Genomic DNA, 19,831 nt, shown 5'->3' with positions numbered 1-19,831 from the left:
TATATCTTACTGTAAAAATTCCACTTGAATCTGTTTTGTAAGGTAGTCTTATGAAATATGACCATTATCGACCCAAGGTTTTGCCAACTGTTTTCCAAATCACAGAGAACACACTTATACATACATCCCGCATACATGCATGATTCTGTGCTTTGGTTAAGAGAGTGTTATAAAAGATAAAGACTATGAATGCTAAAATAGGTACAAGTTATTTGGTTACATTATTATTAGTCTACTTATTTGGCAATTTCATTTTTATCATAAAATGAAGACACAACTTCTCTAATATCAACATAGAAAATCTCCATGAAAATATATCCCATTTTCATTTTGGTTATTTTGTAAAATGTATTTTCAAAAATTGTGACAATTCCATGTCAATCAAGGAAGTCTATGAGGATGTCATGAGCAACTGACAGACCGTCAGTCAAGGCTTCTTCATACATCCTCATAAAGGCAAAAAAAAAATGGTGTGAAGCTTTTGGTTTGCTTCAATTAAAGTACTTTCATGATGACTTCCTTTCATAACAGGAACTTAAACACAATGGTGCATGTTTATCTTTTAAACAAGGTTGGATGACCAAAACAAAACAAAAACCTTTTTCATTTTTACATCTTTGGGTATCATAAAGCATGGTTTTTATATCAAAAGCTTTTTGGGAATCTGGTGCCATGCCCATTTGTCCAGAGAGAAGAACATATCAAGGTCCTACATCCTCTCAATGAACTCAAAACCTTGTTGGCCGTTACCTCACCAACTCCATGTTCCCATGGCTACCGATTTGGCATCTAAAAAGCTGACCTTCTGGCTTGGTGTGGATAACAATCTATTAATTGTCAGGTCAGCTTTGGTCCATATCCTGTAGTCTCCAGGCAACAGCTTTCATAAGGATGGGGTTGAGATGAGTTGAGCATTTGGTTTTGCAGCTTTAAGAATTGGTACTCCAGAGAGAAGGCTAAAACTTCATTTCCTCCTTTGCGAAAGGTAATGAATAAGGTCCTTACTTTCCATGAAGCACTCTTCAACTGAAATCTCTTCTGTAGTGTTGAAGCACTTTGGAATGAGACTCCTGTCTGTATTTACTTTATCTCTTTTTGTCTTTTTCTTTGGAGGTTATTACAAAGAGACAGGAGTCCTTTGTCAAGTTTTGAATTTGGCAGACTCCAAGTCACTCTTAGTGCAATGTGAATTTACACACACTGTTCAGAGTGAAGGCAAAATAAAATGTATGAAAGTATTTGCTCTTCTGTTCCAACACTGATATATTTTGTGCTCATTTGAAATGCACTGAGACAGTCAGTCTCTTTGGTCCACTAAGGCTTAATTTGGGTTAAAGGCAGCAGCAATGCGGAGTCAAACCAGGGTCACACTCTTCATGGCAGTAACCAGGTGGGCACTGGAGGGTGCTGGGGCAGGCACTGGCATGGGCACTGGCATTGGTACACAGAGAAAATAAGATGGGGCAGTCCATGGATCAAACTTCTAAGAGTAAGAGTGCTGACTGGACAGGAGTTTTCCAAATTCACATAATCATATATTATGTAAATTTAAAAAATGGATCCTATGCCAGCATTCTTTCTCCAAGAAATCTGGTAAACCCAGAATCTATTTTTGGCCAAGGTAGGCTTGCACAAACAGCAGCGGGCTAACAAGAGCAACAATGGCTCAGACATTCTGAGGTAGCTATCTTTGGAGGTATTCAGCTTTTTGGTGGGTTACTAGTAGAAAGAAGAAAAGGGGAAGGTACAGCAAAGGGACTGCCTTTATGGTTCCTCCAACTCAGACTGTCTCAAGGTGTGTATGGTGTACAACAATCAATTCTCACACAATCACAAGGCAATATATTATTCTTGGTATTACTCAATTAAGGTTGACAGAGTAGGAAAACTAAAAGACATACGTAGCTAGTCATAATGTGGCTAGCTTATTTGGCACACTCTGTAGATCAGTAACTCTTGTAGATCAGAATGCAGAGACTGCATCTGCCTCGAGCACATACAGTAAATATTTATGAGGCTTCAGTTTGTATAGTGCAAGATTAGAATGTTTTATTACCAGAGGAAACTGTTGCTAGAATGAATTTTGGTTTAAGCAGAAAGTCCTCTGATATTAAAACATGGTTTCGGTTTTCTCCAGTGTCACACCTATTGGTGTACAAACCTAATTTTGTAATGTGGTGTATACTACCTGATAAGGCTATCACTTTGGGTTCCTGTTTTCAAGTCAGCATACAGGATTTACTGGCACTGAAGCTTAAGCCAAAAAGGTGAATTAGCTGAATCATGTATTAGTTCAGACTATTCAGTACTGCTATTTTTTTTCAGTACTAATAGTATTATTCCGAGGCCCAGGCAGGACCAGTTAAGCCCTTATTCAGTAAAGTAGCAGCAGGGGTTTTTTTTTTCTTTTTTTCCCCTTTTTACACAAATGAGACAGGAAAATTGAGAGGGTTCAATAGGGGAGCTTTGGTTGACAGGCCAGATAGAGAAACCATAGGGAGGCTGAGTGCTGGTAAGTTTAGAGCCAGTGCTAGCCAGTGCCTGCATCTGTACCAGGCAAACCAGATGAGTGCTGCTCTATAAGAACTTGACACTGCATTGGGAAAGCCTGGTTTTGACCCTGGGAGAGAGAGAGCAGAAGCAAAGTCAGTGGGATTAATTTAGAGTAATCAGACACCTAATTGCCTGATCAGCAGTCCCTTAATCTTGCTACCTGTGACCTTGTTTCTCTGTAATTATCTTTAGCTGCAATATATCACCATGTCACAGAACTTGACTAAACATCGATTAACTCTATTTATCGAAAATGCTGAGAACCTTTAAAGCATATACGCACAGCCATGGCCTCACTTTCATTTATAAATGCCTTGAGACCTCAAGAATGGCATAGGAATAGTTAAGCGTTAACAATAAATCTAATATAGTAACTTTTACAATTAAAATTATTTATATAGGTAGCAGTCTGAGTGAATGACCTTGACGTCCGTAACGTCACAGCGGGAAGTCTATAGGTCTCATCGCCATTTCTGCTATACTAAAACACAGAGCTGACTGCAACTCCGATCCTTCATTTTGAGCTAATTTATCACCATGCCACATAGATGTGTTGCTGGCCAGTGCAGCAACATGACAGAAGGTGGATTTATGTTGCATTCATGGCCCAAGAATGTTCAAACTGTAAAGATTTGGACGTGTTTTGCGAGAAGTTCACAGGCACATTGGGTGCCTATGAAGTGGTCTCTCCTCTGCTTTGCACATTTTACTGAAGACTCGTACGAGACCTCTGATCTGTTGAGGAGCGTTGGCTATAAGCCCGTATTGAAAGAGGGTGCAGTACCAACAATTAAATAAAACTACAAGAAAAGAAAAGAAAAGAAAAGTATTTATTTTATTTATTTATTTATTTTCATTATTTTTTTTAAAAGGAAAGTGAGTTTAGTTGCACCAGTTTTCCCGGAGTGAGACGAGAGTTGTTGGTAAAACCCAGGACGGAACATATTGCTCGGGCAGTGACCTCCCCACGGTTGTTGCTAAAACCAGTGACATCCTGTTCCATCCCAGGTTTTAGTAATTGCCTGAGCTGAGCAATAATAGCAGAGTACTCAGTAATGGAGAGAATGGAGAAAGAGTGGAGCAGCCATCTTATTTCTAAACTGGATATTGCTGCCATCTTGCCCTTACGTGGAAGAAGCGAATGAATGGAGAACTGAAGAAACAACTTAAAGTCAGATTGTTTCAAAACTATCGGCCACAAGATCGGTCTTCAAGAAGCGAGAACACAGACGGGTAAGCTCCGACTCTCATTTGGATTAAAAAAACAATAAAAACAACACATTGTTTGCCTGCATTTAGATTAATAAATGTAACTTGTATTGTGTGTTTAAGTTACTGGTATAAGATTATTTAATTTGCTTCAGAATGTGATTGTCTCAGTTCATCTGATTATTTAATTAGCCTTTTACATTTTATCAGTGAAAATGCATGCATGTACATGCATGTTGCATAAGTTATAACACCTATCCTGTTTTAATGAGAGTCAACCTACAATGACTGAAGTCAAATCAGTCTTAGTTGAGCAAGTCGGTAACGGGATTTCTTACTTTCACCATAAATTTATATTTATATGACTTTGGTCTATAGCTGTAAAAGGCCACGGCCTTAAAACCGGTTACCGCAGTGACATCACGCACTCAGGGCTGGCTGGCTCAGCGGGGCAGCTCGAATGCGAACTTTGCGGTCGATTTTAACTCTCAAAAATATATATTTTTTAAATTACCATTTATGCAGTATACAAGAGTCAAGGATGGAGATACTATCCACTCAGAAATTTATTTAAAAATAAAAGGTTCTGCGTATATCCTTTAAGAAACAGTCACAAAATTCTCTCATTCTGCTGATCTGTTAAAAATCTAATATTTCTAACCAGTAGATCAAGGTTTTCAGGTACGTCTCATTGCATACATTTCTAGTCAATGGCCTTGATATTAATTTTTGCTCGACAAGACAGATGCTTTCTCTTACTTTGACATAATGACTGCATATGCTGGTGAACTTGACACAAAAAAAATTATGAAGGTAATAATATATTTCTCTGATGAACAACAAACAGCTGAGAGGCACAGTGGGGCAGATCTTAATGATCTTTTTATGTAATAAATCTTACCTGAGGCACAAGTTCGATGGCTTGGAGCTGTGGTGCGCCATGTTTAGAAATGCCATTGTTGTGACCATGGTGTCTTCCATCCTCACCCCTGGGCACAGACCATCTGTCCTGAGTCCCCTTCCTGCAGAGGAAACTGAAGAAACACAAAATGTCAAATTTTCCACTCATGAAATAAAATATCAAAATGATATATTTTTATGAAAAATCTTACCTGCGGCGATATCCAAACATGAGGAAGAGCACACAGAAGATGATGCAGGCCATGCCAATGTGGATTCCAAGCACCATCCCTGCTACTGAGCTCTCAGTTTCCCTACAGTTGCACCTGCCCTCCTCTTCTGCACAAAATGAAACCCCAAATTGATTTGCATTAGCACACTATCCCCAAACAGGCATCCAAAAATTAACATAGCACATCATTTAAAAACATCCAAAACGTACATTCATTAAACCCTTACCAGCACTGGCTTTAGCAGTGGTTCCATCCTCTGCCAGTGACACCAGTCGCTTGGAGCAGTCACTTTCTCCGTTGCCATTGTAGGCCACCAGTTTAACTTCATAGACAGCTCCAGGATCTAAGGCACCACCACAAAAACATTAATCATTCAGGCCCCCACAAACATGCCAAAGCTGTCAGAGAGATATTTATTGAATGCGAGTCATATTAAAACTATTGATCAGCAGGACTGTTTGTATAGGTGTCTTTTTGTCTCACTCCATCTCTATTTCACATCCTGAACCTGTCTGTACTATACTCACTTGATATCAGTGCCTTCTTTTAAATCCATCTTTACCTCCGCCAAGGAGGTTATGTTTTCGGTAGTGTTGGTTTGTTTGTTGGTTTGTCTGTTAGCAACATTATGGAAAAAGTTATGAACGGATTGCTCTGACATTTTTTCCAGAGGTGTGACTGGGCACAAGTAACAATCCATTAAATTTTGGTGGTGATCCGGATCACCTTCTGAATCCCGGAATTTTTTAAAGGATTCTTGGCGGAGGTCTGCGCTCTCCAAGTGCTTTTCTAGTTTAATGCTGCTACCCATGTTCTTTAATTTCTCTTGAGTTTGTGATTTGTCCTTTCCTTAATAATATGCATCCTAAATATATCATACTCATTGGCACACTCAGCAGTCCATGAGTAAAAGCCCAGCGTCAGGCTTTTTTTTTTTTTTAACTGTTTGGGCTCTGAAATTTAAAATAACTACAAGTACAGATTGCATCAGTTGATCAATTTCAAGCTATAATAGACAAATTACCTGTGATGGCTGGTCATGATATTAGACAGGAAGATAAAAACTAATATCTATCAATAGTTTGGCAATTAAAGTGTCAAGAGCAATGCATTATATCATGAGGTCTCATAGATGGCATAATAATGATAGGACAAAGTATTTCACACACACACTTAAAGGCAGACAGCAGCATTCATGATTTCTATTTTTAAGTGTTTCGACTGCCACTGCTAATAATGATGTGCAGATGTGTCAGTGACATGGACGAAAAAATACCAGCCTGAATGAAAATCAAACACAGACCACCTGATTAACATATACAGTACATTTGCATTGGCACTAATGCCATTTGGTAGATGTCCCTATTCAGATCAATTTATAATCCACCATATTATAATCTTAAATGACATAGTTGGTTTAACTAGAAGCATTACAACTGGTTAAGTATCTTCCCTCATGGTCATCTGCTTTATTGGCACTGACGCCTCTTTGATCGTCATACTGACAGAAAAAACATGACCTTACTTGTGCATAAATTTTTTTCTTCTTTCCATTTTACTGTGTAGCTTTATCTGTTGTAAAGTGTCCTTGAGTGTCATGAAAGGCGCTTATAAATAAAATGTATTATTATTATTATTATTATTATTATTATTATTATTATTATTATTATTATTATTAATAAAGTAATATTGCATTGACCAGCTAATTATCCAGTGGCATTTGATGGATGTAAATTGGGTGATGTATGAAAAGCTACAATTACTACACAATTCCTGTACTTCATAGTCACAGTTGTATTTAAAAGCTAAGCCCAAAGCCAAAACAACATAAACTGTCTTACTGTTCAATAACAACTGTTCTGCATAGAACAAAGATACTGCATCCTCCAACATGTTGATTAAAGTAAAGCTCAATAATAATAATAATAATAATAATAAACTCACTAATAATACAACAGCATTTACAGTCATACATAGTAACTTACTGCTATACTGGCTTGGGATTTGAAATAATCTTATAATACATACATAATATGTGTTATTTACAAGAAAACACGCATACAGGTAGTCAATGAATTTGTAAATACACCAAAGCACACTGTTACCAACTGCGTGCACACACAAATAAATCCATATTTAACTATGTACTCTCACACATTCTCACACTTACCAAGGTGTGCAATGGTGTGGACATTAGTGTGGCATGACATCTGAACTGGGTCCTGAAAATCTCCATGAGGGACCCGGCGGTAGGAGAGTCTGAAACCCTCAACTTTACCTGGCTTGTTAGGCAACTCCCAAAGAACTTGCACTGATGTGACATTCACCACTTTAGTGAAGAATGCAGGTGGAGTAGGAACTAAAAAACCAAAACAAACAAACAAAAAAAAAAACAGAGAATGATAATATAGCAGATGAACTGGATATCATTTATTTCAGAAGTGCCCATCTCCAGTTCTGGAATTCTGCACTGTTTGGTGATTTCCCTTTTCAATGTTGCCTGATTCAACCAGATTAATTTGGTATATTAGAGCAGAAAAATCACTAAAAATAAACAGAACTCTCCATAATGACAATTTGGGCTTATTTGAAACAAGGAAGGCATTTTTATTGTATCTGGATGTAAAGACGAGACTTAAACTGATGTTGGAAAATGCAAGTGCATCCATGTGGGACAATCCACAACAGCAGAACGTGAGTCACAAATGTAAAAGCTCTAATGAGAAGTTGAACATCAGGGAAACAGATGTTCAAGCAAGTGCACATTTATATAAGACTTATGCATGCATGAATTCATAAAATTATACTGAGAACAGTACATATGTTTACAAAGGAATGACGCAAAGCTATAGTTTATTAAAATAAGTAAAATGTAAACAAATCTCAGCAACTGGGTTTCAGGTCTTTTGGTACACACAGCAAACAGTTACATACCGCCCCCTAGTGTTGTAGCAACAACAGTGCTGGACTCCTGGCTCGCACCCACAGGAGAATAGGCCTTCAGATAAATGGCATAGGTGGTGGCAGGTTCCAGGTTGGTGAGATCATGCTGGTAGGTTGTCTTGCTCACAGCCTCCTGAAGTTCTTTGGTCTCTGGCTCTGTAATAAATAAATCATTAAATATATGCGTGGGCATTCAGAGTTTTCGATAAAGTATAGACAAAAACTATGTACAGTGGTGCTTGAAAGTTTGTGAACCCTTTAGAATTTTCTATATTTCTGCATAAGTATGACCTAAAACATCATCAGATGTTTTTAATTATGTACAGTGGCGCTTGAAAGTTTGTGAACCCTTTAGAATTTTCTATATTTCTGCATAAGTATGACCTAAATCATCATCAGATTTTCACACAAGTCCTAAAAGTAGATAAAGAGAACCCAGTTAAACAAATGGGACAAAATATTATACTTGGTCATTTATTTATCGAGGAAAATGATCCAATATTACATATCTGTGAGTGGCAAAAGTATGTGAACCTCTAGGATTAGCAGTTAATTTGAAGGTGAAATTAGAGTCAGGTGTTTTCAATCAATGGGATGACAATCAGGTGTGAGTGGGCACCCTGTTTTATTTAAAGAACAGGGATCTATCAAAGTCTGATCTTCACAACACATGTTTGTGGAAGTGTATCATGGCATGAACAAAGGAGATTTCTGAGGACCTCAGAAAAAGCGTTGTTGACACTCATCAGGCTGGAAAAGGCTACAAAACCATCTGTAAAGAGTTTGGACTCCACCAATCCACAGTCAGACAGATTGTGTACAAATGGAGGAAATTCAAGACCATTGTTACCCTCCCCAGGAGTGGTCGACCAACAAAGATCACTCCAAGAGCAAGGCGTATAATGGTTGGCGAGGTCACAAAGGACCCCAGGCAGGGGTGCATGGCAGGTTTGCAAGGAGAAAGCCACTGCTCTCCAAAAAGAACATTGCTGCTCGTCTGCAGCTTGCTAAAGATCACGTGGATGAGCCAGAAGGCTATTGGAAAAATGTTTTGTGGATGGATGAGACCAAAATAGAACTTTTTGGTTTAAATGAGAAGCATTATGTTTGGAGAAAGGAAAACACTGCATTCCAGCATAAGAACCTTATCCCATCTGTGAAACATGGTGGTGGTAGTATCATGTTTTGGGCCTGTTTTGCTGCATCTGGGCCAGGACGGCTTGCCATCATTGATGGAACAATGAATTCTGAATTATATCAGCGAATTCTAACGAAAAATGTCAGGACATCTGTCCATGAACTGAATCTCAAGAGAAGATGGGTCATGCAGCAAGACAATGACCCTGAGCACATTGAATGCACAAAGAATGGTTAAAGAAGAATAAAGTTAATGTTTCGGAATGGCCAAGTCTAAGTCCTGACCTTAATCCAATCGAATTGTTGTGGAAGGACCTGAAGTGAGCACTTCAGATAAGGTTCTTATGCTGGAATGCAGTGTTTTCCTTTCTCCAAACATAATGCTTCTCATTTAAACACAAGTCCTAAAAGTACATAAAGAGAACCTAGTTAAACAAATGAGACAAAAATATTATACTTGGCCATTTATTTATTGAGGAAAATGATCCAATATTACATATCTGTGAGTGGCAAAAGTATGTGAACCTTTGCTTTCAGTATCTGGTGTGACCCCCTTGTGCAGCAATAACTGCAACTAAACATTTCCGGTAACTGTTGATCAGTCCTGCACACCGGCTTGGAGGAATTTTAGCCCATTCCTCCGTACAGAACAGCTTCAACTCTGGGATGTTGGTGGGTTTCCCCACATGAAGTGCTCACTTCAGGTCCTTCCACAACAATTCGATTGGATTAAGGTCAGGACTTAGACTTGGCCATTCTGAAACATTAACTTTATTCTTCTTTAACCATTCTTTGTGCATTCAATGTGCTTAGGGTCATTGTCTTGCTGCATGACCCATCTTCTCTTGAGATTCAGTTCATGGACAGATGTCCTGACATTTTTCGTTAGAATTCGCTGATATAATTCAGAATTCATTGTTCCATCAATGATGGCAAGCCGTCCTGGCCCAGATGCAGCAAAACAGGCCCAAAACATGATACTACCACCACCATGTTTCACAGATGGGATAAGGTTCTTATGCTGGAATGCAGTGTTTTCCTTTCTCCAAACATAATGCTTCTCATTTAAACCAAAAAGTTCTATTTTGGTCTCATCCATCCACAAAACATTTTTCCAATAGCCTTCTGGCTCATCCACGTGATCTTTAGCAAGCTGCAGACGAGCAGCAATGTTCTTTTTGGAGAGCAGTGGCTTTCTCCTTGCAAACCTGCCATGCACCCCTGCCTGGGGTCCTTTGTGACCTCGCCAACCATTATACGCCTTGCTCTTGGAGTGATCTTTGTTGGTCGACCACTCCTGGGGAGGTTAACAATGGTCTTGAATTTCCTCCATTTGTACACAATCTGTCTGACTGTGGATTGGTGGAGTCCAAACTCTTTACAGATGGTTTTGTAGCCTTTTCCAGCCTGATGAGTGTCAACAACGCTTTTTCTGAAGTCCTCAGAAATCTCCTTTGTTCATGCCATGATACACTTCCACAAACATGTGTTGTGAAGATCAGACTTTGATAGATCCCTGTTCTTTAAATAAAACAGGGTGCCCACTCACACCTGATTGTCATCCCATTGATTGAAAACACCTGACTCTAATTTCACCTTCAAATTAACTGCTAATCCTAGAGGTTCACATACTTTTGCCACTCACAGATATGTAATATTGGATCATTTTCCTCGATAAATAAATGACCAAGTATAATATTTTGTCCCATTTGTTTAACTGGGTTCTCTTTATCTACTTTTAGGACTTGTGTGAAAATCTGATGATGATTTAGGTCATACTTATGCAGAAATATAGAAAATTCTAAAGGGTTCACAAACTTTCAAGCGCCACTGTACATAATTAAAATGTAAAATTTACAAAAGGAATTTTATATTTCTCACTTCTAATTCTGACATGGCAGAATGCAAGCCTAAAAATGACTTACGGTGGGTAAAATCAAAGGAAACTACAGTTAATGATGTGTTCAGACAAATGAAGCAGCAAACCCACTAACGGTATAGCAATATTACTTACCACCCATTTTGCGGATATGCAACACATATCCGATGATGCTGTCAGTCACCTCTATTGGAGGCTGAGTCCAGGACAGCTGCAGGGTGGTTTTGGAAAGAGGTGTGGCCTTCAGCCCTTCAGGAGAGTCAGGCAGCTCTGTGGCCAGAGACACAGCCAGACGAGCACTTGCTTGATTGGTGCCAGCGCTGTTCTCAGCTATGCACTGGTAGATGGCCTCATCTTCAGATGTGATACGAGTCACTGCCAGGGTACTGGAGAATATGTTTTTACAGACATATGCAGGAAGAAAAGGGTATATGTGCATCAATATTTTTTTAAAATTCAAGTTACATTACATCTAACATTCTCAGTCATTCTGAACTTATTACTACTGGACAGGCATGTTTAATACGAGTATGATAATGTCACCATAAAGTTTTCATTGAGCAGCTTGTGGTCAATTGTTGATCTATTCTTCTTCTTCTTATTATTATTATTAAGAGTATAATAATAATAATAATAATAATAATAGACAAAAATATATTTTTAAGAAATTAGTAGCAGCTCACATCCTTGTATGAACTTGGGAATCAATGCATTACCGACTACATTAAACGAGAGGAGACTGACATCTTGAGGTGACACACAGGAATTACCCAAAGCTCACAATTGCACATACTGACAGTGGTTTCAAATAAATATTACGCTTATGTTTATCTAATCCCACTGTGCATTTTAGACTACTTTCTGGGCAGCAAGCCAATGTACACCTGTTGTTGTTGGTGAGTTTGACGTTGTCTCCAGGTGTGAGGATCTTGCCATTCTTTAGCCAGATGAGATGAGGTTCAGGAACTCCTTGAGCCACACATGTGAACACTGCACTGCCCCCTACTGGTTTAGACACAGACTGTGGCCACTGGATGAATTCAGGAGGAGCTGCACAGGCAAGCAGGTGGTATAAAGACAAATGAAATGAAAGCACAGAGAACACACGAAATGGATGAGAGGAAAGGCACAACCCACAAAGAACAAGTATAGAGCACATAATAGTGTGATTATTAAAGATGCAGAAAACAGGGAGCAATGGAGATGAAAGATCTGCTGTGGCGACCCTTAATTGGGAGCAGCCAAAAGAAGAAGATCTAATAATAGTGCTATAACTGCTTTGCATTGTTAACGTTCATTGAAATGCAGTCTGGATGTGATAAGTTGAATGTTAATCTGCACCTAAATTAGCAAAGTTATATGATACTACATCATTATACTGTACACTTATGTAAATGGGGCAGCACGGTGGTGTAGTGGTAAGCGCTGTCGCCTCACAGCAAGAAGGTCCGGGTTCGAGCCCCGTGGCCGGTGAGGGCCTTTCTGTGTGGAATTTGCATGTTCTCCCCGTGTCTGCGTGGGTTTCCTCTGGGTGCTCCGGTTTCCCCCACAGTCCAAAGACATGCAGGTTAGGTTAACTGGTGACTCTAAATTGACCGTAGGTGTGAATGTGAGTGTGAATGGTTGTCTGTGTCTATGTGTCAGCCCTGTGATGACCTGGCGACTTGTCCAGGGTGTACCCCGCCTTTCGCCCGTAGTCAGCTGGGATAGGCTCCAGCTTGCCTGCGACCCTGTAGAAGGATAAAGCGGCTACAGATAATGAGATGAGATGAGACTTATGTAAATGTATATGGGCATTTTTTAATAAAAAGGAAAAAAATAAATAAAACACTAACTGAACCTAAATTTGACCAGGTGAATAAAGAGCAGACGTTAATGTGGTGCTCTTGCATTCTACTTTCACCACAGGGACTTTGACAAGGGGTTCAAAAGTGAATTAGCGTGTGCAGGGTCGCAGGAGCCTATCCCAGCTGACTATGGGTGAGAGGCAGGGTACACCTTGGACAAGTCGCCAGGTCAATCACAGGGCTGACACATATGCCCCTTTTCCACCAAAGCAGTTCCAGGACTGGTTCGGGGCCAGTGCTTAGTTTGGAACCGGGTTTTCTGTTTCCACTGACAAAGAACTGGCTCTGGGGCCAGAGAAACCGGTTCCAGGCTAGCACCAACTCTCTGCTGGGCCAGAGGAAAGAACCGCTTACGTCAGCGGAGGGGGCAGAGTTGTTAAGACCAACAACAATAACAAGACCGCGAAAGATCGCCATTTTTAAGCTGCGAGAAGCAGCAGTTGTACAAACGCGAAGTCATCCATTATTATTATTGTTGTTGTTGCTGCTGCTTCTTCCGTGTTGTTTTTGCTTCGATATTCACGCCAAGGTTTAAGCAAATGTAGCGACGTAACTGACGTATACAGCGACGTAATGACGTATACAGCGACGTAATGACGTGGCACCACGAGCTATGGAAAAGCAAACTGGTTCTCAGCTGGCTCACAAGTTGAACGAGTTGTGAACCAGCACCAGCACTGGCCCCGAACCAGCCCTGGAACTGATTTGGTGGAAAAGGGGTAATAGAGACAAACAACCTTTCACACTCACACCTACAGTCAATTTAGAGCCACCAATTAGCCTAACATGCATGTTTTTGGACTGTGGGGGAAACCGGAGTACCTGGAGGAAACCCACATAGACACGAACATACAAACTCCACACGGAAAGGCCCTTGTCGGCCACTGGGCTCAAATCCAGGACGTTTTTGCTGTGAGGCGACAGTGCTAAACACTACACCACTGTGCCGCCCACAGTGATATCATATTTGCAGAATTCAATTGCTTTTGAAATCAGGTTTGTGTTAAAACAGCCAGAGATCTCATTCTAACAAAAGGGCCTTACATATGAATAAGGTTTCATCAATTGAATCTACCAGTCTTTGAAGTTGTCTTTAAATAATTGATCTTGAACTTAAATTTCTTAAACTTGCTCTGTCTCCTAGAGTGATATTTGATGATCGTCTGCACAGTGGGGCAGATATGGGTTCACCGTTCCGCATGACACCCCTTCAACGGCCTCACAATAGCCGTGCATACCCCGAACCTTGCATCTTATTAACCTATTGACACTAGCTAAGGCTAAACCCCCACCAGACCTCCAACACCCCCACAGAAGGTCCATGACTTTCCAGCCCTGGGAAGAGGGTCTGCTAGTGTCCATAGAGGTGTGAAAGGTCAAGGGTCAAACAGAAGCTTATTTCAATAGAGGACCATTCATCATGTTGATTCAGTGGAGCCTGTTTTGTAAGACTATAGACAAAAATATAGATCAGCTGGATGCACAAATGCCCTAAAAGGGAAAAGTATAATTGTGTGTCTGTGGTGATTGATTATGGTTTAAAAATTCTGAGGAAATTACTGATCAAACATGTTTTTGATCACTGAAAAATAATATTTCAGAAAGGCAAAATGTAACTGTTAAAATAAACATTGTCACATTTTAAGCTCTTGGTAATAAAGATTTAAGGTGATTTTAAGAGACATTGGTATCTAGTATGACTGAATTCAGGCAGAACCATGAAACACAGGGATTTAAATCCACCAAATTTCTCCTGCTTGTATCTTATGTATACTAAAAACCAACCAAAACCAATGAATCAGAATGTTTATTAGGTTGTGAAATGATCTTGTCTCCAAGAGTGGCCAATTTTTGGTCTCTTAAAGTGTTATTTTAAAGCGTTGTACAGTTTGTTAGCTATTATATATTAGTTTAAACATTCATTTCTAATCCATTCTAAGCCTGCATTCTAAGTAGCATATATCAGAAAAACACTGTGCCTAATAACAATTAAAATGGAGAAAACAGTTAATGTGCAAATCAAATTAGGGGGAAAAAACCTCGTAGAGATCCCTTTGGGGATAGTTACCTGCTCTGATCAGTTGTCTCTTTATGGCTGAGCCCTAACTGACAGCTTCAGTAACCTTTCACATCACCCAATCTTTAGGAGAGTATTGCTCAGCTTTCCTGTGTGCAAGGACTCAGTGATGACCTTTATTTTGAGCAGATCATTCCACATGTGTATATATATAATTGTTTTTGCCTTTCAGTAATGTCATAAATTAGTATTATGTTTGCTAAGAAAATTAGAATACTTTGCATACAATAAAGTTTTGAAATAGTCTTTTGATATTGTATGGGAAAAGGTATAACTGAAGAAATTATGGTTTTAGGGGCGGCACGGTGGTGTGGTGGTTAGCGCTGTCGCCTCACAGCAAGAAGGTCCTGGGTTCGAGCCCAGTGACCAATGAGGGCCTTTCTGTGTGGAGTTTGCATGTTCTCCCCGTGTCTGCGTAGGTTTCCTCCGGGTGCTCCGGTTTCCCCCACAGTCCAAAGACATGCAGGTTAGGCTAATTGGTGGCTCTAAATTGACCGTGAGTGTGAATGGTTGTTTGTCTTTGTGTCAGCCCTGCGATGACCTGGTGACTTGTCTAGGATGTACCCTGCCCATAGTCAGTTGGGATAGGCTCCAGCTTGCCTGCAACCCTGTAGAACAGGATAAGCAGCTACAGATAATGGATGGATTATGGTTTTAGCTTTGCATCTCTTTTGCATGGGACACTCATAAGAAATACTTAATGGATTATCTCAGGCACTCACATTCAAGAATACTATTTTCCCACATTTTCAGAGAAAACCATGTTGATCTGGCAGCTGTAGAATCTGCATTATAAAGTCAGTTAATGGCTTTGCTATAATCTTTTATATAAAAATTTTCACCCCAATCATAAATGAGCTGAATATCAAAGGGTCCATCACACAAAGCCACATGTCCCCCCAGCACATTGAACTTAGTCTCCTTCTGCTGACTCCCAGCTGTGACGAAAATGACCAACCCCACTGCTGTGATGGTAAAAGTGGGGGCAGGGACATGGGACAACGGTCACCATTTCTCATTTGGGAGTCATAAATTCTGCTGGACTCCACCTCTCATCAGCTGTCTGTCAGGCCAGGCTCCACCCTACCCCTGCCTCTCTATAACCGCCACTGGGTCAGTGTCAAAGGTGAGAACTGACAGGTCAGAGGTTAGGGGTGATGACTCTTCACATTAAACACACAAACACACATTTCTGCTGTGACTAAACCTTCTGTCTATTCTTCATTATACATCTCCACACACATATCTGTTTGGACCAGGATTTCTGTCCAGATCATGGGTCAAGTACACAGGGAAGTGCGAGAGCGTGAGAGAGAAAGCTTTGTGAAATAATAGATATCTCTAATGTTCTCAATCATCTATGTCTTGGTATGAGACATCAACCTGAGCAGGAGGTATGAACTTGGCTTCAAACACAAAATGTACCACATGCAATAATAAAGGCTTACAATAATCTTAAAAGAAAAGGGATGCTGTGATTGTGCCTAGTCTGCATTTAAAATTAATAGACCATTATTATCATTTGTTAATGTAGTGCTAGAAATTTATTTTGGAGGCATGTAAAATACAAGTCCAGGTGACACTAGAAATTCTGAATAGTTTTGTATGTGGCTGGTTATTCCAAGGTTATAAACTGATTACGAACTTCCTATTTGGAAAAATCTGGACCTGTAAATGTATGTTTTATATTTCACATTTTGGTCAAAAGCCATAAAAGTCTTTGCTCCAGTCTCTTACCAACAAGTAAATCAATAAATTAATGAATATATTAAAGATTGTCTAGAATAATCCCCATGGCTACACTGCCAAACCCTTTGTATAAGATAGATAGGGGGGACTATTGATTGATCAGGTTAAGGATGGACACTTGGGAAATAGATTGGGGGAAAAAAAATCACATCTGGGTGCAAAGATTTAGCACAAGCAAAGCAGTATTAAGACTAATTCTACTAGACATAAACTGATAATTACAATTTTAAGTGAATTTGTTTCTAAAAACAGTCACATATGATTATAATGCCAACGTATGACTGGATTATAATGCCTGTGTTCACTAACATCAGATCTTTTTACAATATTTTAGTCTCAATGAACATTATTATGGCTATTCCATCCAATGTGCCATTTTCAGTGTGCTTTCTATGGCAAGGCAAATTATGCCCTTGTTCATTTCTTTTAAGTGCTCAAGAATTGCAATTTTAACATTTCAAGACTAGCCTAATGCAATAAGTTTTTTTTAATTTCAGGAAGAAAAAGTGTTGATTCACAATTACAGATCACATTTACCAAAATTGGATACACTACAATTTATGACTGTTTATGGTCATGTTGTGTGCCCAGTTACCCTGAGGACATCCAATTAGTGAGGGTAATGTCATAGAGAAATATGAGCAGGCAGGGTGATGGATGAGCCTTGTCAGCCTGAGGCACGAAGAGCGAGGCTACTTATGGCAGGCTTCATTACCCATTCTGCACCCCTACATTCTGAAGTCCAGTTGAACAGTCGCTTCAGTACTTAATTACCAAAAAAATGTTAGTCATGGGTCTTACGGTTTACATGAAAATAAGAAAGTAGGAAGACACCATGCCTTTTTGGTTAGGAGTAATGATTGGTGGGAGAGACTGAATACTGACTTCTCACCCCCTCCTTCCCAATCAGCTTTCAGAAAGAATCACTTAAAGGGGAACTGAAGACAAATTTTTATTATCAAAATTCTATTTATCTCATTTTATAAAATGTAGGAATGCATTTCTGACAGCTATTTTGTCACTGCTATAGCAAGTTGAGTGTTTGAAATATTTTATGCAATATATCAGTCCATATGCCAAAGCAATGGCTGTAAACAAGATTTGCTGAGACCTGTGCGAGACTTCGTAGGATGGAAGTAAAACGTACAGCGGAAATCAAAGTGACCAACATCTGCCAACGTTGTGAAAAGACGCGTGCACCCTCCTTCTAATACTGACGTAATCAAGCCGGAAATTTTCCCTGTGTCCGAAATCGCTCCCTACTCACTATATAGGGCACTATATAGTGGGGACGCCATTTTGTAGTGCTGTCCAAAACCTTAGTGAGGATTATGTGGGAAATGCACTCAGTATAATATGTATTTATCACAAAAATACATGAATGCATTTATTATTTTGAAAACCCACCAGCCGCCTGATCTGGCACGTTTTAATTGTGCGACAGTGATGATGTAAATACCATCATGATGGACTAATCCTTATCCTGTCATCTTTCCAACTCTTCTCTACTCCTCATTGGTTCGAAGTCGTATGGAATAATCTCCATCACTGATGAAGCTGGCAAATCTCGAAATTAATCTAAATTGGAATGATATGGCGATCTGGCCACTGTGTAAACAGTTTTCAAAATGGTGGTGCTGACACTTTACATTTAAAGTCTCGCACAAATCTCGTGAAGATCGCACAGATAAGCGACGCCTGCCGTGAACCAAACGAGCTACATTCAACATGGCTAAACACCGAAAAGGCCAATAAGTGTAATGTAATATGCCAATACGAGTCACGATATAAGGTTAATAAAACTGAAAATGTAATTGAACAACACGTTAATTCAGAAATAAAGCAAGTTTAAAAATGACTTCAGTTCCCCTTTAACACAAGTCAGGTTTTATGCCTGGCCATTTGAGTACTCAAAGTGTCCATACTCTTCTTACCCTTACTTGAACAAACACAGCACAAACATCTCACAGTTATGCTTCACTGTGGTTTAAATATTGTAAGTGAAGTGAGTTCACAGGAACTCACTCCCTGGCCTTCCAGGGTTCAAATCTGTAACTACATTTAAAACAGCCAAATAAATTCTTTGTCAACGTGGAGTGAGTTCATTCATCAATTAATTATCCATCCTCAGCTTTATCCTAGTAGGGATCACAGTGTATCCTGAACCCAATTTGTGGAACACTGGGAGCAAGCCATTCACACCTAAGGACAATTTAGAGTAGCCAGGGCACCTACCAGTATGGGAGAAAATCACCTGGTGGTATTACAGGCATGAAGAGAACATGTGAATCTCCACAAATAAAGTAACCAGAGCTTAGGATTGGACCATGGAACTGAATTAAGTTGCATTTAATTCAAATTCATAGTTATGCTAAATGTGATACTTCATGGTAGCTGTTGTAGTTATAATTCTTTTACCTTGAACTACTAGCCTGCCAAGAGCTGTACGTCTCATCCTGGTACCAGGACGATTGGCAGCACACACATACACTCCAGAGTGCTTCAGGGATACATCAGAGATCATCAGGTTCCCCGTGCCCAGGACCTGGATTCCTTCCACACCTATGGATCTGCCATCTGAAGACGGCCACACACAGAAACACAGCTGAACTATAGTACTGTACAGCTGAAATCTAGTATGCACCTCTATATTATTCAAAAAACAGCAATGTTTGAGGTGACATACAGCTGAATAATGGTTGTATTATAAGATCATTTAAAACATGTGTGTTCAGATGAAACTCTGAAGGTTCTAACCCAGTCTGCTCCAAGACACGATAGGTCTGGGGTTTCCAGTAGCAATACACTCCAAAATGGCTGTTTGATGGATGGTGATAGTAAGATTCTGGGGGCCAGACAGGATCACTGGTTCCTTGTAGGTGCGTGGCGCTCCACCTGATAGAAAATAAATGGGGGAAAAATGTGGTGAAAAATAGAGCAGTCAAAGCAAATAAAATCAACTATGTCACAAATATGACAATATGAAATGAAGACATTTCAAACATCTGTTGTATGATTTATTTATTTATGATCAGATTCATAAAATAATAAACATGTAACATGTCAATTATCATCCAATATTTCAGGAGAAACTTCAATGATTATTATTTTATGAAGGATATATAGATCAAACTGTGCAGCACGGTGGTGTAGTGGTTAGCACTGTTGCCTCACAGCAAGAAGGTCCTGGGTTCAAGCCCAGCAGTTCAGCAGTTGGTCGGGTTCAATGCCCGAACTGATGATCACATCATCAGTTTTTCTTTGGCTAATCAGACACAAGGTATGCCACCACTCTTGCCGGAGC

At 39.7% G+C, this 19,831-nt stretch overlaps 1 protein-coding gene across 1 annotated transcript in view; it reads right to left on the bottom strand.

Moving 5' to 3' along the window:
• Nucleotides 1–2,530: 2,530 nt before the first annotated feature.
• si:ch211-57n23.4 (immunoglobulin superfamily DCC subclass member 3) overlaps nucleotides 2,531–19,831 on the bottom strand; it is a 29,771-nt gene continuing 12,470 nt past the window's right edge. The window contains exons 5-14 of the mRNA XM_060942074.1: nucleotides 19,285–19,422; nucleotides 18,946–19,104; nucleotides 11,739–11,904; nucleotides 10,990–11,240; nucleotides 7,830–7,994; nucleotides 7,066–7,254; nucleotides 5,122–5,238; nucleotides 4,875–5,001; nucleotides 4,664–4,796; nucleotides 2,531–2,620 (exon numbers count right to left, since the gene is read on the bottom strand). Of these exons, the coding sequence (XP_060798057.1) occupies nucleotides 2,531–2,620; nucleotides 4,664–4,796; nucleotides 4,875–5,001; nucleotides 5,122–5,238; nucleotides 7,066–7,254; nucleotides 7,830–7,994; nucleotides 10,990–11,240; nucleotides 11,739–11,904; nucleotides 18,946–19,104; nucleotides 19,285–19,422 (1,535 nt within the window). The remainder of the gene's footprint in view (nucleotides 2,621–4,663; nucleotides 4,797–4,874; nucleotides 5,002–5,121; nucleotides 5,239–7,065; nucleotides 7,255–7,829; nucleotides 7,995–10,989; nucleotides 11,241–11,738; nucleotides 11,905–18,945; nucleotides 19,105–19,284; nucleotides 19,423–19,831) is intronic.

Source organism: Neoarius graeffei, chromosome 16, assembly GCF_027579695.1.
Source record: "Neoarius graeffei isolate fNeoGra1 chromosome 16, fNeoGra1.pri, whole genome shotgun sequence".
Taxonomy (NCBI): Eukaryota; Metazoa; Chordata; class Actinopteri; order Siluriformes; family Ariidae; genus Neoarius; species Neoarius graeffei.
Note: the sequence above shows the minus strand (reverse complement) of the source record. Positions and strands in the feature narration are given on the sequence as shown.